Consider the following 17,492-nt stretch of genomic DNA (forward strand, 5'->3'; position numbering starts at 1 on the left):
TAGGGCAGTCAGTAAAGTGAGGAGGCAGAGGCCTGTATCAGGGTTAGGCCAGTCAGTAAAGTGAGGAGGCAGAGGCCTGTATTAGGGTTAGGCCAGTCAGTAAAGTGAGGAGGCAGAGGCTTGTATCGGGGTTAGGGCAGTCAGTAAATTGAGGAGGCAGAGGCTTGTATCGGGGTTAGGCCAGTCAGTAAAGTGAGGAGGCAGAGGCCTGTATCAGGGTTAGGCCAGTCAGTAAAGTGAGGAGGCAGAGGCTTGTATCGGGGTTAGGGCAGTCAGTAAAGTGAGGAGGCAGAGGCTTGTATCGGGGTTAGGCCAGTCAGTAAAGTGAGGAGGCAGAGGCCTGTATCAGGGTTAGGCCAGTCAGCAAAGTGAGGAGGCAGAGGCCTGTATCGGGGTTAGGACAGTCAGTAAAGTGAGGAGGCAGAGGCCTGTATCGGGGTTAGGGCAGTCAGTAAAGTGAGGAGGCAGAGGCCTGTATCAGGGTTAGGACAGTCAGTAAAGTGAGGAGGCAGAGGCCTGTATCGGGTTAGGACAGTCAGTAAAGTGAGGAGGCAGAGGCCTGTATCGGGTTAGGACAGTCAGTAAAGTGAGGAGGCAGAGGCCTGTATCGGGGTTAGGGCAGTAATTAAAGTGAGGAGGCAGAAGCCTGTATCAGGGATAGGGCAGTCTGTAAAGTGAGGAGGCAGAAGCCTGTATCAGGGATAGGGCAGTCTGTAAAGTGAGGAGGCAGAAACCTGTATCAGGGATAGGGCAGTCAGTAAAGTGAGGAGGCAGAAACCTGTATCAGGGATAGGGCAGTCAGTAAAGTGAGGAGGCAGAAGCCTGTATCAGGGTTGGGCAGTCAGTAAAGTAAGGAGGCAGAGGCCTGTATCAGGGTTAGGGCAGTCAGTAAAGTAAGGAGGCAAAGGCCTGTATCGGGGTTAGGGCAGTCAGTAAAGTGAGGAGGCAGAAGCCTGTATCAGGGATAGGGCAGTCAGTAAAGTGAGGAGGCAGAAACCTGTATCAGGGATAGGGCAGTCAGTAAAGTGAGGAGGCAGAGGCCTGTATCAGGGTTAGGGCAGTCAGTAAAGTAAGGAGGCAGAGGCCTGTATCAGGGTTAGGGCAGTCAGTAAAGTAAGGAGGCAGAGGCCTGTATCAGGGTTAGGGCAGTCAGTAAAGTAAGGAGGCAGAGGCCTGTATCAGGGTTAGGGCAGTCAGTAAAGTGAGGAGGCAGAGGGCAGTCAGTAAAATGAGGAGGCAGAGGCCTGTATCAGGGTTAGGGCAGTCAGTAAAGTGAGGAGACAGAGGCCTATATTAGGGTTAGGGCAGTCAGTAAAGTGAGGAGGCAGAGGCCTGTATCAGGGTTAGGGCAGCCAGTAAAGTGAGGAGGCAGAGGCCTGTATCGGGGTGTCAGTAAAGTGAGGAGGCAGAGGCCTGTATCGGGGTGTCAGTAAAGTGAGGAGGCAGAGGCATGTACTGTATATGAGGGTTATGCAGGCAGTGTAGTAAGGCAGTAGTAGTATAACATAGAGGTCTATGGGTGCTGCTAAATGCTGAAGAGATAAATTGTATTGTTGGTGTAGTGAGGGAACTGAGGCTAGTGTATGTGCACTGAGGGGACAATGTTGGTGTGATCAGAGACTGAGGGCAGAGTTGGTGTATGAATGAAAAGAGGGCAGTGTTAGAATAGTGAGGAGACATCAGTTTATTTAAGTATATTAAGGAAAACATGTTAGTGTATGTATTGTGAGAGTAATATGTTGGACGAAGGGCAATGTGGTTACTATAGGGATAAACGGGATAGTGACCCTGGAGAACAGAAATAGACCATTATAGTACTATTTACAGCCCTGAGATGCAGAGGGAAAATTAAATAGAGTGGTAGTTGTGTTTCATGTAGCTAGGAATGTGCGCTTGCTGACAGATAGGGGTGTTGTGCAATGAGAGGATTCCAGTGCAAACCCATATCAGTATTATATTGGCAGTTGTGTGACAGACATGATTATCCCCATCCCTTGGTCCTAGGTCTTCCACAAGAGCCACCATTAACGGATACACACATCTCTTCCCCAGCTGTCCAGCTGACCCCTGTTCCTGCCCTCTCCCTCATGCCAGTATTGGTCCCGGCTCTTCCCCTGGGATCTTGGTGACTCCTTCCTTCTCCGTTGCTGCAGGTTCTCTTGATCTGGATCTAGCTCTTCCCATGAACCCTGTCGCTGAAGCCGTCCATGCTCCCTACTCTGGAAAGAGCCTCCGTGACTCTTGGGCTCTGAATCCTCGTAGGGGTCAGTTTCTATGTCCATGCAGGAGTCTCCAGGCTCTGTGTAAGCAGAGTCCCGACTGCCCTGTGTTTCCGATTCTAATGTGTCGTGCCGGGAAAGTACACGGGAGCCTGTATGACCCCTCCGCAATTGCCCCTCATACACACTTGTCCGGTCAGCTCCATCCAGCCTCAGCTCTCCGTGGACCAAATAGGGACCCTGGTTAGTAATACACAAAGCAAGCAGAGACAGGAGCAAACGGGTTATATACATGCACATACAAAGCTTGTTAGTAAACAGTGATAAAAAAACATATCTTAAGACACAATTATAAAAATAAATAAGCATGAAGGAATATGGTTATATATGCAGTAATAAGAAGAGGTATAGGTAAATGTTATATGGAGCAATGGGAAAGGTTATATGGACCAGGGGCAGATTTAATGCAAGGTTATGCAGAACAATATGAAAAATTATAGGGATCGCTTTAACAGATCAATATACAATTTAAGCAAATGCTTTATAAGCTATACAAGGCTATTGAGAGTAAACAGATCATATGCTATAAAATAGGAAATACAGGAAAGGTTTTTATAACCTAATAGAGGATGTAAAAGAAGGAATTATACAGGTCAAGCAGTATTAGTGAGTTATACAAAAAAAAGGCAGTTACATAGAGGGACTATATGGAACCATAGTATGTTACACTTTAAATGCTTTGTGGTAAAAAGGGGGAACTAATGTGGGATCATAGAGTATGAATTAAAAGTAAGATCTAAAGAGTAGAAACATGGCTCATAAAACTGGTCATGAGAACAGTTATATCTGTGTTACAGGGAGAAGCAAAAGGAACAATACAAGCTGTTGTTGAAGAGTTATATGCCTAATAATTTTATGGACAGATACATCAAGCAATAGTGGTTTTATATGCAGTTACATATTACTGACTATTATTAAACTCTGTATCTCTCAGAATCCCTCTAGACTGACCTTATTACAAGGTGCAATATGTAAACTCCTATCCTAGCACCTTATTGTGTTGAGCTTTGACGAACTTCTGCTAGCAAAGCACTTACCAGCCCACCTCACCCACCTCTTTACCCTGCTTCTTAAATGTATCTTTGTTCATACTACAGACGTCAGAGTGGAGCAGATTGAAGGGCACATAATTTCAATTTCAGAATTAAGACTGAACTTCTTGCAGTAAACATAATAAAAAAATAATTGTAAAAATCTCACTATCATATAAAGAAGGCACAATTATATTTTGACAGCACTGCACAATAAATCAAACATTTTGAGGTATGTTTTGCTCCAGTATGTCAACGTATTCTAAGGTGCAGACATCAATGCCAAGGGTAGGATATGTTGGATAGATGGGAATATGAAGAAACATGTTGGAATATGAGGTGTCCGTTTACATACAGGACTTTCTGGGTTTGTTGGAATTGGAAGGGAAGAACTGGGAAGGGGAAAATACTGTCAGCAGCAACTATGAGGCTAAATGCATTGATTTAATTATATAGGTGTATGCAGCCCCCACAAGTTTGCAATGTTTTATCTGAGAGCAACAGAGCATTATTCTATTATCCTAATTCCACACTTAAATGCTTCCAATTATGTTTTTTTTGCCACAAAAATAATTCATTAATCCATTACGTGTTGTGGAGATGAATACTAAAGCCCTGCAACCAGATACATCCTCTCTATTACACAGCATGCTCCTCCACTCGGGGGGCTGCTTCTGGCTCCCCACGGCCACCCCACAGATTCTGTTTTAGAGAGGTAAGCACTTGCACCTGGAGGTTGGAGACAGGTGCGGGACTGGAAGCTAGGGCTGCTGTGGCCAGGGTACGGTTGAGCAGTGGATTGGGTGGATTAATGCTTGGGGGATGGGTGGCTTTCCAGTAGGCCTCTAAATACTCCGCAAGGTGCTCACAGGCATCCTCCAGTTGATTTTCGTCCAAGATGATGTCAAACATTTCCTGCAAAAAAATAGATTAGTTACCATATGCCTTTTAGCTGGATAACATAGGTGATTTATCTAGAAACTGCATTAGTCAATTTGATCCATGTGCCAGGCCAACATTATTTAGATAATTTAATTTCTCAGATTTTCTTATAGGATGATTTACAGGGACATGAAACACAACATTTTTATTTTATGATTCAGATAGAGCATGCAATTTTAAACAACTTTCTAATTTACTTCTATTCTCAAATGTTCTTTGTTTTCGTAGTATCTTTTGTTGAAAAGTAGGGGCCAGGGATAGGCACAGACAAAGGCTGTGGCGGACATTTTCCAAAGTACAGACCATAATGAAGGACACCAAGGTACATTTTAAATTAAAAACATTATTTCTCCAACATAGGTGTGTCCGGTCCACGGCGTCATCCTTACTTGTGGGATATTCTCTTCCCCAACAGGAAATGGCAAAGAGCCCAGCAAAGCTGGTCACATGATCCCTCCTAGGCTCCGCCTACCCCAGTCATTCTCTTTGCCGTTGTACAGGCAACATCTCCACGGAGATGGCTTAGAGTTTTTTTTAGTGTTTAACTGTAGTTTTTATTATTCAATCAAGAGTTTGTTATTTTGAAATAGTGCTGGTATGTACTATTTACTCAGAAACAGAAAAGAGATGAAGATTTCTGTTTGTATGAGGAAAATGATTTTAGCAACCGTCACTAAAATCCATGGCTGTTCCACACAGGACTGTTGAGAGCAATTAACTTCAGTTGGGGGAACAGTGTGCAGTCTCTTGCTGCTTGAGGTATGACACATTCTAACAAGACGATGTAATGCTGGAAGCTGTCATTTTCCCTATGGGATCCGGTAAGCCATGTTTATTACGATCGTAAATAAGGGCTTCACAAGGGCTTATTAAGACTGTAGACTTTTTTTGGGCTAAATCGATTCATTATTAACACATATTTAGCCTTGAGGAATCATTTTATCTGGGTATTTTGATATATTGATATCGGCAGGCACTGTATTAGACACCTTATTCTTTAGGGGCTTTCCCAAAGCATAAGCAGAGCCTCATTTTCGCGCCGGTGTTGCGCACTTGTTTTTGAGAGGCATGGCATGCAGTCGCATGTGAGAGGAGCTCTGATACTTAGAAAAGACTTCTGAAGGCGTCATTTGGTATCGTATTCCCCTTTGGGCTTGGTTGGGTCTCAGCAAAGCAGATACCAGGGACTGTAAAGGGGTTAAAGTTAAAAACGGCTCCGGTTCCGTTATTTTATGGGTTAAAGCTTCCAAATTTGGTGTGCAATACTTTTAAGGCTTTAAGACACTGTGGTGAAAATTTGGTGAATTTTGAACAATTCCTTCATGTTTTTTCGCAATTGCAGTAATAAAGTGTGTTCAGTTTAATATTTAAAGTGACAGTAACGGTTTTATTTTAAAACGTTTTTTATACTTTGTTATCAAGTTTATGCCTGTTTATCATGTCTGAACTACCAGATAGACTGTGTTCTGAATGTGGGGAAGCCAGAATTCCTATTCATTTAAATAAATGTGATTTATGTGATAATGACAATGATGCCCAAGATGATTCCTCAAGTGAGGGGAGTAAGCATGGTACTGCATCATTCCCTCCTTCGTCTACACGAGTCTTGCCCACTCAGGAGGCCCCTAGTACATCTAGCGCGCCAATACTCCTTACTATGCAACAATTAACGGCTGTAATGGATAATTCTGTCAAAAACATTTTAGCCAAAATGAACACTTATCAGCGTAAGCGCGGCTGCTCTGTTTTAGATACTGTAGAGCATGACGACGCTGATAATAATATTTCTGAAGGGCCCCTAACCCAGTCTGATGGGGCCAGGGAGGTTTTGTCTGAGGGAGAAATTAGTGATTCAAGAAACATTTCTCAACAGGCTGAACATGATGTGATTGCATTTAAATTTAAGTTGGAACATCTCCGCATTCTGCTTAAGGAGGTATTATCCACTCTGGATGATTGTGACAAGTTGGTCATCCCAGAGAAACTATGTAAAATGGACAAGTTCCTAGAGGTGCCGGGGCTCCCAGAAGCTTTTCCTATACCCAAGCGGGTGGCGGACATTGTTAATAAAGAATGGGAAAGGCCCAGTATTCCTTTCGTCCCTCCCCCCATATTTAAAAAATTGTTTCCTATGGTCGACCCCAGAAAGGACTTATGGCAGACAGTCCCCAAGGTCGAGGGAGCGGTTTCCACTTTAAACAAACGCACCACTATACCCATAGAGGATAGTTGTGCTTTCAAAGATCCTATGGATAAAAAATTAGAAGGTTTGCTTAAAAAGATCTTTGTTCAGCAAGGTTACCTTCTACAACCTATTTCAGGCATTGTCCCTGTCGCTACAGCCGCATGTTTCTGGTTTGATGATCTGATAAAGGCGGTCGATAGTGATTCTCCTCCTTTGGAGGAGATTATGGACAGAATCAATGCTCTCAAATTGGCTAATTCTTTCACCCTAGACGCCACTTTGCAATTGGCTAGGTTAGCGGCTAAGAATTCTGGGTTTGCTATTGTGGCGCGCAGAGCGCTTTGGTTGAAATCTTGGTCGGCTGATGCGTCTTCCAAGAACAAGCTACTTAACATTCCTTTCAAGGGGAAAACGCTGTTTGGCCCTGACTTGAAAGAGATTATCTCTGATATCACTGGGGGTAAGGGCCACGCCCTTCCTCAGGATCGGCCTTTCAAGGCCAAAAATAAACCTAATTTTCGTTCCTTTCGTAGAAACGGACCAGCCCAAGGTGCTACGTCCTCTAAGCAAGAGGGTAATACTTCTCAAGCCAAGCCAGCTTGGAGACCAATGCAAGGCTGGAACAAGGGAAAGCAGGCCAAGAAGCCTGCCACTGCTACCAAGACAGCATGAAATGTTGGCCCCCGATCCGGGACCGGATCTGGTGGGGGGCAGACTCTCTCTCTTCGCTCAGGCTTGGGCAAGAGATGTTCTGGATCCTTGGGCGCTAGAAATAGTCTCCCAAGGTTATCTTCTGGAATTCAAGGGACTTCCCCCAAGGGGGAGGTTCCACAGGTCTCAGTTGTCTTCAGACCACATAAAAAGACAGGCATTCTTACATTGTGTAGAAGACCTGTTAAAAATGGGAGTGATTCATCCTGTTCCATTAAGAGAACAAGGGATGGGGTTCTACTCCAATCTGTTCATAGTTCCCAAAAAAGAGGGAACGTTCAGACCAATCTTAGATCTCAAGATCTTAAACAAGTTTCTCAAGGTTCCATCGTTCAAGATGGAAACCATTCGAACTATTCTTCCTTCCATCCAGGAAGGTCAATTCATGACCACGGTGGATTTAAAGGATGCGTATCTACATATTCCTATCCACAAGGAACATCATCGGTTCCTAAGGTTCGCATTCCTGGACAAGCATTACCAGTTCGTGGCGCTTCCTTTCGGATTAGCCACTGCTCCAAGGATTTTCACAAAGGTACTAGGGTCCCTTCTAGCTGTGCTAAGACCAAGGGGCATTGCTGTAGTACCTTACTTGGACGACATTCTGATTCAAGCGTCGTCCCTTCCTCAAGCAAAGGCTCACACGGACATAGTCCTGGCCTTTCTCAGATCTCACGGATGGAAAGTGAACGTGGAAAAGAGTTCTCTATCTCCGTCAACAAGGGTTCCCTTCTTGGGAACAATAATAGACTCCTTAGAAATGAGGATATTTCTGACAGAGGCCAGAAAAACAAAGCTTCTAGACTCTTGTCGGATACTTCATTCCGTTCCTCTTCCTTCCATAGCTCAGTGCATGGAAGTGATCGGGTTGATGGTAGCGGCAATGGACATAGTTCCTTTTGCGCGCATTCATCTAAGACCATTACAACTGTGCATGCTCAGTCAGTGGAATGGGGATTATACAGACTTGTCTCCGAAGATACAAGTAAATCAGAGGACCAGAGACTCACTCCGTTGGTGGCTGTCCCTGGACAACCTGTCACAAGGGATGACATTCCGCAGACCAGAGTGGGTCATTGTCACGACCGACGCCAGTCTGATGGGCTGGGGCGCGGTCTGGGGATCCCTGAAAGCTCAGGGTCTTTGGTCTCGGGAAGAATCTCTTCTACCGATAAATATTCTGGAACTGAGAGCGATATTCAATGCTCTCAAGGCTTGGCCTCAGCTAGCGAGGGCCAAGTTCATACGGTTTCAATCAGACAACATGACAACTGTTGCGTACATCAACCATCAGGGGGGAACAAGAAGTTCCCTAGCGATGGAAGAAGTGACCAAAATCATTCTATGGGCGGAGTCTCACTCCTGCCACCTGTCCGCTATCCACATCCCAGGAGTGGAAAATTGGGAAGCGGATTTTCTGAGTCGTCAGACATTGCATCCGGGGGAGTGGGAACTCCATCCGGAAATCTTTGCCCAAGTCACTCAGCTGTGGGGCATTCCAGACATGGATCTGATGGCCTCTCGTCAGAACTTCAAAGTTCCTTGCTACGGGTCCAGATCCAGGGATCCCAAGGCGGCTCTAGTGGATGCACTAGTAGCACCTTGGACCTTCAAACTAGCTTATGTGTTCCCGCCGTTTCCTCTCATCCCCAGGCTGGTAGCCAGGATCAATCAGGAGAGGGCGTCGGTGATCTTGATAGCTCCTGCGTGGCCACGCAGGACTTGGTATGCAGATCTGGTGAATATGTCATCGGCTCCACCTTGGAAGCTACCTTTGAGACGAGACCTTCTTGTTCAGGGTCCGTTCGAACATCCGAACCTGGTTTCACTCCAGCTGACTGCTTGGAGATTGAACGCTTGATCTTATCGAAGCGAGGGTTCTCAGATTCTGTTATCGATACTCTTGTTCAGGCCAGAAAGCCTGTAACTAGAAAGATTTACCACAAAATTTGGAAAAAATATATCTGTTGGTGTGAATCTAAAGGATTCCCTTGGGATAAGGTTAAGATTCCTAAGATTCTATCCTTCCTTCAAGAAGGATTGGAAAAAGGATTATCTGCAAGTTCCCTGAAGGGACAGATTTCTGCCTTGTCTGTGTTACTTCACAAAAAGCTGGCAGCTGTGCCAGATGTTCAAGCCTTTGTTCAGGCTCTGGTTAGAATTAAGCCTGTTTACAAACCTTTGACTCCTCCTTGGAGTCTCAATTTAGTTATTTCAGTTCTTCAGGGGGTTCCGTTTGAACCCTTACATTCCGTTGATATTAAGTTATTATCTTGGAAAGTTTTGTTTTTGGTTGCAATTTCTTCTGCTAGAAGAGTTTCAGAATTATCTGCTCTGCAGTGTTCTCCTCCTTATCTGGTGTTCCATGCAGATAAGGTGGTTTTACGTACTAAACCTGGTTTTCTTCCAAAAGTTGTTTCTAACAAAAACATTAACCAGGAGATTATCGTACCTTCTCTGTGTCCGAAACCAGTTTCAAAGAAGGAACGTTTGTTGCACAATTTGGATGTTGTTCGCGCTCTAAAATTCTATTTAGATGCTACAAAGGATTTTAGACAAACATCTTCCTTGTTTGTTGTTTATTCCGGTAAAAGGAGAGGTCAAAAAGCAACTTCTACCTCTCTCTCTTTTTGGATTAAAAGCATCATCAGATTGGCTTACGAGACTGCCGGACGGCAGCCTCCCGAAAGAATCACAGCTCATTCCACTAGGGCTGTGGCTTCCACATGGGCCTTCAAGAACGAGGCTTCTGTTGATCAGATATGTAGGGCAGCGACTTGGTCTTCACTGCACACTTTTACCAAATTTTACAAGTTTGATACTTTTGCTTCTTCTGAGGCTATTTTTGGGAGAAAGGTTTTGCAAGCCGTGGTGCCTTCCATTTAGGTGACCTGATTTGCTCCCTCCCTTCATCCGTGTCCTAAAGCTTTGGTATTGGTTCCCACAAGTAAGGATGACGCCGTGGACCGGACACACCTATGTTGGAGAAAACAGAATTTATGTTTACCTGATAAATTACTTTCTCCAACGGTGTGTCCGGTCCACGGCCCGCCCTGGTTTTTTTAATCAGGTCTGATAATTTATTTTCTTTAACTACAGTCACCACGGTACCATATGGTTTCTCCTATGCAAATATTCCTCCTTAACGTCGGTCGAATGACTGGGGTAGGCGGAGCCTAGGAGGGATCATGTGACCAGCTTTGCTGGGCTCTTTGCCATTTCCTGTTGGGGAAGAGAATATCCCACAAGTAAGGATGACGCCGTGGACCGGACACACCGTTGGAGAAAGTAATTTATCAGGTAAACATAAATTCTGTTTTTATAGTGCTTGGTGTTATTATACTGGTGCAGATACCACTGATACTATAACCAGCCCTCCTCTAGCTGTACCCATGAGCCAGTGTCACTACTGTGTCATTATATAGTGCTGGGTGTTATTATACTGGTGCAGATACCACTGATACTATAACCAGCCCTCCTCTAGCTGTACCCATGAGCCAGTGTCACTACTGTGTCATTATATAGTGCTGGGTGTTATTATACTGATGCAGATACCACTGATTCTATAACCAGCCCTCCTCTAGCTATACCCATGAGCCAGTGTCACTACTGTGTCATTATATAGGGCTGGGTGTTATTATACTGATGCAGATACCACTGATCCTATAACCATCCTTCCTCTGGCTATACCCATGTGCCAGTGTCACTACTGTGTCATTATATAGTGCTGGGTGTTATTATACTGATACAGATACCACTGATTCTATAACCAGCCCTCCTCTGGCTATATCCATGAGCCAGTGTCACTACTGCGCCATTATATAGCGCTGGTTGTTATTATACTGATGCAGATACCACTGACCCTATAACCAGCCCTTGTCTGGCTATACCCATGTACCAGTGTCACTACTGTGTCATTATATAGTGCTGGGTGTTATTATACTGATACAGATACCACTGATTCTATAACCAGCCCTCCTCTGGCTATATCCATGAGCCAGTGTCACTACTGCGCCATTATATAGTGCTGGGTATTATTATACTGATGCAGATACCACTGATTTTATAACCGGCCCTCCTCTGGCTATACCCATGTGCCAGTGTCACTACTGTGTCATTATATAGTGCTGGGTATTATTATACTGATGCAGATACCACTGATTTTATAACCGGCCCTCCTCTGGCTATACCCATGTGCCAGTGTCACTACTGTGTCATTATATAGTGCTGGGTGTTATTATACTGATGCAGATACCACTGATTTTATAACCGGCCCTCCTCTGGCTATACCCATGTGCCAGTGTCACTACTGTGTCATTATATAGTGCTTGGTGTTATTATCTGATGCAGATACCACTGGTCCTATAACCAACCCTCCTCTGGCTATACCCATGTGCCAGTGTCACTACTGTGTCATTATATAGTGCTGGGTATTATTATACTGATGCAGATACCACTGATTTTATAACCGGCCCTCCTCTGGCTATACCCATGTGCCAGTGTCACTACTGTGTCATTATATAGTGCTGGGTGTTATTATACTGATGCAGATACCACTGATCCTATAACCAGCTCTCCTCTGGCTATACCCATGAGCAAGTGTCACTACTGTGTCATTATATAGTGCTGGGTATTATTATACTGATGCAGATACCACTGATTCTACAGGGAGTGCAGAATTATTAGGCAAATTAGTATTTTGACCACATCATCCTCTTTATGCAGGTTGTCTTACTCCAAGCTGTATAGGCTTGAAAGCCTACTACCAATTAAGCATATTAGGTGATGTGCATCTCTATAATGAGAAGGGGTGTGGTCTAATGACATCAACACCCTATATCAGGTGTGCATAATTATTAGGCAACTTCCTTTCCTTTGGCAAAATGGGTCAAAAGAAGGACTTGACAGGCTCAGAAAAGTAAAAAATAGTGAGATATCTTGCAGAGGGATGCAGCACTCTTAAAATTGCAAAGCTTCTGAAGCGTGATCATCGAACAATCAAGCGTTTCATTCAAAATAGTCAACAGGGTCGCAAGAAGCGTGTGGAAAAACCAAGGCGCAAAATAACTGCCCATGAACTGAGAAAAGTCAAGCGTGCAGCTGCCAAGATGCCACTTGCCACCAGTTTGGCCATATTTCAGAGCTGCAACATCACTGGAGTGCCCAAAAGCACAAGGTGTGCAATACTCAGAGACATGGCCAAGGTAAGAAAGGCTGAAAGACGACCACCACTGAACAAGACACACAAGCTGAAACGTCAAGACTGGGCCAAGAAATATCTCAAGACTGATTTTTCTAAGGTTTTATGGACTGATGAAATGAGAGTGAGTCTTGATGGGCCAGATGGATGGGCCCGTGGCTGGATTGGTAAAGGGCAGAGAGCTCCAGTCCGACTCAGACGCCAGCAAGGTGGAGGTGGAGTACTGGTTTGGGCTGGTATCATCAAAGATGAGCTTGTGGGGCCTTTTCGGGTTGAGGATGGAGTCAAGCTCAACTCCCAGTCCTACTGCCAGTTTCTGGAAGACACCTTCTTCAAGCAGTGGTACAGGAAGAAGTCTGCATCCTTCAAGAAAAACATAATTTATGCTTACCTGATAAATTCCTTTCTTCTGTAGTGTGATCAGTCCACGGGTCATCATTACTTCTGGGATATTACTCCTCCCCAACAGGAAGTGCAAGAGGATTCACCCAGCAGAGCTGCATATAGCTCCTCCCCTCTACGTCACTCCCAGTCATTCGACCAAGGACCAACGAGAAAGGAAAAGCCAAGGGTGAAGTGGTGACTGGAGTATAAATCAAAAAATATTTACCTGCCTTAAAAACAGGGCGGGCCGTGGACTGATCACACTACAGAAGAAAGGAATTTATCAGGTAAGCATAAATTATGTTTTCTTCTGTTAAGTGTGATCAGTCCACGGGTCATCATTACTTCTGGGATACCAATACCAAAGCAAAAGTACACGGATGACGGGAGGGATAGGCAGGCTCTTTATACAGAAGGAACCACTGCCTGAAGAACCTTTCTCCCAAAAATAGCCTCCGATGAAGCAAAAGTGTCAAATTTGGAAAATTTGGAAAAAGTATGAAGCGAAGACCAAGTTGCAGCCTTGCAAATCTGTTCAACAGAGGCCTCATTCTTGAAGGCCCAAGTGGAAGCCACAGCTCTAGTAGAATGAGCTGTAATTCTTTCAGGAGGCTGCTGTCCAGCAGTCTCATAAGCTAAACGAATTATGCTACGAAGCCAAAAAGAAAGAGAGGTAGCGGAAGCTTTTTGACCTCTCCTCTGCCCAGAGTAAATGACAAACAGAGAAGACGTTTGTCGAAATTCCTTAGTTGCCTGTAAGTAAAATTTTAGAGCACGGACTACATCCAGGTTGTGCAGTAGACGTTCCTTCTTTGAAGAAGGATTTGGGCATAAGGAAGGAACAACAATCTCTTGATTGATATTCCTGTTAGTAACTACCTTAGGTAAGAACCCAGGTTTAGTACGCAGGACTACCTTATCCGAATGAAAAATCAAATAAGGAGAATCACAATGTAAGGCTGATAATTCAGAGACTCTTCGAGCCGAGGAAATAGCCATTAAAATTAGAACTTTCCAAGATAACAACTTTATATCAATGGAATGAAGGGGTTCAAACGGAACGCCCTGTAAAACATTAAGAACAAGGTTTAAACTCCATGGTGGAGCAACAGTTTTAAACACAGGCTTAATTCTGGCCAAAGCCTGACAAAAAGCCTGGACGTCAGGAACTTCTGACAGACGTTTGTGTAACAGAATGGACAGAGCTGAGATCTGTCCCTTTAATGAACTAGCAGATAAACCCTTTTCTAAACCTTCTTGTAGAAAAGACAATATCCTAGGAATCCTAACCTTACTCCAAGAGTAACCTTTGGATTCACACCAATATAGGTATTTACGCCATATCTTATGGTAAATCTTTCTGGTAACAGGTTTCCTAGCCTGTATTAAGGTATCAATAACTGACTCAGAAAATCCACGTCTTGATAAAATCAAGCGTTCAATTTCCAAGCAGTCAGCTTCAGAGAAGTTAGATTTTGATGTTTGAAGGGACCCTGTATCAGAAGGTCCTGTTTCAGAGGTAGAGACCAAGGTGGACAGGATGACATGTCCACCAGGTCTGCATACCAAGTCCTGCGTGGCCACGCAGGTGCTATTAGAATCACTGATGCTCTCTCTTGTTTGATTCTGGCAATCAATCGAGGAAGCAACGGGAAGGGTGGAAACACGTAAGCCATCCTGAAGTCCCAAGGTGCTGTCAGAGCATCTATCAGGACTGCTCCTGGATCCCTGGATCTGGACCCGTAACGAGGAAGCTTGGCGTTCTGTCGAGACGCCATGAGATCTATCTCTGGTTTGCCCCAACGTCGAAGTATTTGGGCAAAGACCTCCGGATGAAGTTCCCACTCCCCCGGATGAAAAGTCTGACGACTTAAGAAATCCGCCTCCCAGTTCTCCACTCCCGGGATGTGGATTGCTGACAGGTGGCAAGAGTGAGACTCTGCCCAGCAAATTATCTTTGATACTTCCATCATAGCTAGGGAGCTTCTTGTCCCTCCCTGATGGTTGATGTAAGCTACAGTCGTGATGTTGTCCGACTGAAACCTGATGAACCCCCGAGTTGTCAACTGGGGCCAAGCCAGGAGGGCATTGAGAACTGCTCTCAATTCCAGAATGTTTATTGGCAGGAGACTCTCCTCCTGACTCCATTGTCCCTGAGCCTTCAGAGAATTCCAGACGGCACCCCAACCTAGAAGGCTGGCGTCTGTTGTTACAATTGTCCAGTCTGGTCTGCTGAATGGCATCCCCCTGGACAGATGTGGCCGAGAAAGCCACCATAGAAGAGAATTTCTGGTCTCTTGATCCAGATTCAGAGAAGGGGATAAGTCTGAGTAATCCCCATTCCACTGACTTAGCATGCACAGTTGCAGTGGTCTGAGGTGTAAGCGTGCAAAGGGTACTATGTCCATTGCCGCTACCATTAAGCCGATTACCTCCATGCATTGAGCCACTGACGGGTGTTGAATGGAATGAAGGGTGCGGCAAGCACTTTGAAGTCTTGTTAGCCTGTCCTCTGTCAGGTAAATCTTCATTTCTACAGAATCTATAAGAGTCCCCAGGAAGGGAACTCTTGTGAGTGGAACGAGTGAACTTTTCTTTTCGTTCACCTTCCATCCATGTGACCTTAGAAATGCCAGCACTAACTCTGTATGAGACTTGGCAGTTTGAAAGCTTGAAGCTTGTATCAGAATGTCGTCTAGGTATGGAGCTACCGAGATTCCCCGCGGTCTTAGTACCGCCAGAAGAGCACCCAGAACCTTTGTGAAGATTCTTGGAGCTGTAGCCAATCCGAATGGAAGAGCCACAAACTGGTAATGCCTGTCTAGGAAGGCAAACCTTAGGTACCGATAATGATCTTTGTGAATCGGTATGTGAAGGTAAGCATCTTTTAAATCTACAGTGGTCATGTATTGACCCTCTTGGATCATAGGTAAAATTGTCCGAATAGTCTCCATCTTGAACGATGGAACTCTTAGGAATTTGTTTAGGATCTTTAAGTCCAGGATTGGTCTGAAAGTTCCCTCTTTTTTGGGAACCACAAACAGATTTGAGTAAAACCCCTGTCCCTGTTCCGATCGTGGAACTGGATGGATTACTCCCATTAACAAGAGCTCTTGTACGCAGCGTAGAAACGCCTCTTTCTTTGTCTGGATTGTTGACAATCTTGACAGATGAAATCTCTCTCTTGGAGGAGAGTATTTGAAGTCCAGAAGGTATCCCTGAGATATTATCTCTAGCGCCCAGGGATCCTGAACATCTCTTGCCCAAGCCTGGGCGAAGAGAGAAAGTCTGCCCCCCACTAGATCCGATCCCGGATCGGGGGCCCTCAATTCATGCTGTTTTAGGGGCAGCAGCAGGTTTCCTAGTCTGCTTGCCCTTGTTCCAGGACTGGTTAGGTTTCCAGCCTTGTCTGTAGCGAGCAACAGCTCCTTCCTGTTTTGGTGCAGAGGAAGTTGATGCTGCTCCTGCTTTGAAATTACGAAAGGAACGAAAATTAGACTGTCTAGTCTTGGCTTTGGCTTTGTCCTGAGGCAGGGCATGGCCTTTACCTCCTGTAATGTCAGCGATAATCTCTTTCAACCCGGGCCCGAATAAGGTCTGCCCTTTGAAAGGTATATTAAGCAATTTAGACTTAGAAGTAACATCAGCTGACCAGGATTTTAGCCACAGCGCCCTGCGTGCCTGAATGGCGAATCCTGAATTTTTCGCCGTAAGTTTAGTAAGATGTACTACGGCCTCCGAAATGAATGAATTAGCTAGTTTAAGGACTCTAAGCCTGTCCGTAATGTCGTCCAGAGTAGCTGAACCAATGTTCTCTTCCAGAGACTCAATCCAGAATGCCGCTGCAGCCGTGATCGGCGCAATGCATGCAAGGGGTTGCAATATAAAACCTTGTTGAACAAACATTTTCTTAAGGTAACCCTCTAACTTTTTATCCATTGGATCTGAAAAAGCACAGCTATCCTCCACCGGGATAGTGGTACGCTTAGCTAAGGTAGAAACTGCTCCCTCCACCTTAGGGACCGTTTGCCATAAGTCCCTTGTGGTGGCGTCTATTGGAAACATTTTTCTAAATATCGGAGGGGGTGAGAACGGCACACCGGGTCTATCCCACTCCTTAGTAACAATTTCAGTAAGTCTCTTAGGTATAGGAAAAACCTCAGTACTCGTCGGTACCGCAAAATATTTATCCAACCTACACATTTTCTCTGGTATTGCAACTGTGTTACAATCATTCAGAGCCGCTAACACCTCCCCTAGTAATACACGGAGGTTTTCCAGTTTAAATTTAAAATTTGAAATATCTGAATCCAGTCTGTTTGGATCAGAACCGTCACCCACAGAATGAAGTTCTCCGTCCTCATGTTCTGCCACCTGTGACGCAGTGTCTGACATGGCCCTAATATTATCAGCGCACTCTGTTCTCACCCCAGAGTGATCACGCTTACCTCTTAGTTCTGGTAATTTAGCCAAAACCTCAGTCATAACAGTAGCCATATCCTGTAATGTGATTTGTAATGGCCGCCCAGATGTACTCGGCGCTACAATATCACGCACCTCCCTCTGAGCGGGAGATGTAGGTACTGACACGTGAGGCGAGTTAGTCGGCATAACTCTCCCCTCGTTGTTTGGTGAAATTTGTTCAATTTGTACAGATTGACTTTTATTTAAAGTAGCATCAATACAGTTAGTACATAAATTTCTATTGGGCTCCACTTTGGCATTGCAACAAATGACACAGGTATCATCCTCTGAATCAG

At 44.8% G+C, this 17,492-nt stretch overlaps 1 protein-coding gene across 3 annotated transcripts in view; it reads right to left on the bottom strand.

The window, feature by feature from the left end:
- Positions 1-3,486: 3,486 nt before the first annotated feature.
- The window catches only part of CACNB1 (calcium voltage-gated channel auxiliary subunit beta 1), a 163,684-nt gene continuing 149,678 nt past the window's right edge, over positions 3,487-17,492 (bottom strand). For all 3 annotated transcript variants that reach the window (XM_053697902.1, XM_053697886.1, XM_053697894.1), the window contains one exon: positions 3,487-4,225. In XM_053697902.1, the coding sequence (XP_053553877.1) occupies positions 3,950-4,225 (276 nt within the window). In that variant the 3' untranslated portion in view covers positions 3,487-3,949. The remainder of the gene's footprint in view (positions 4,226-17,492) is intronic.

The sequence above is a fragment of the Bombina bombina genome, chromosome 1 (genome assembly GCF_027579735.1).
Source record: "Bombina bombina isolate aBomBom1 chromosome 1, aBomBom1.pri, whole genome shotgun sequence".
In the NCBI taxonomy this organism is placed as follows: domain Eukaryota; kingdom Metazoa; phylum Chordata; class Amphibia; order Anura; family Bombinatoridae; genus Bombina; species Bombina bombina.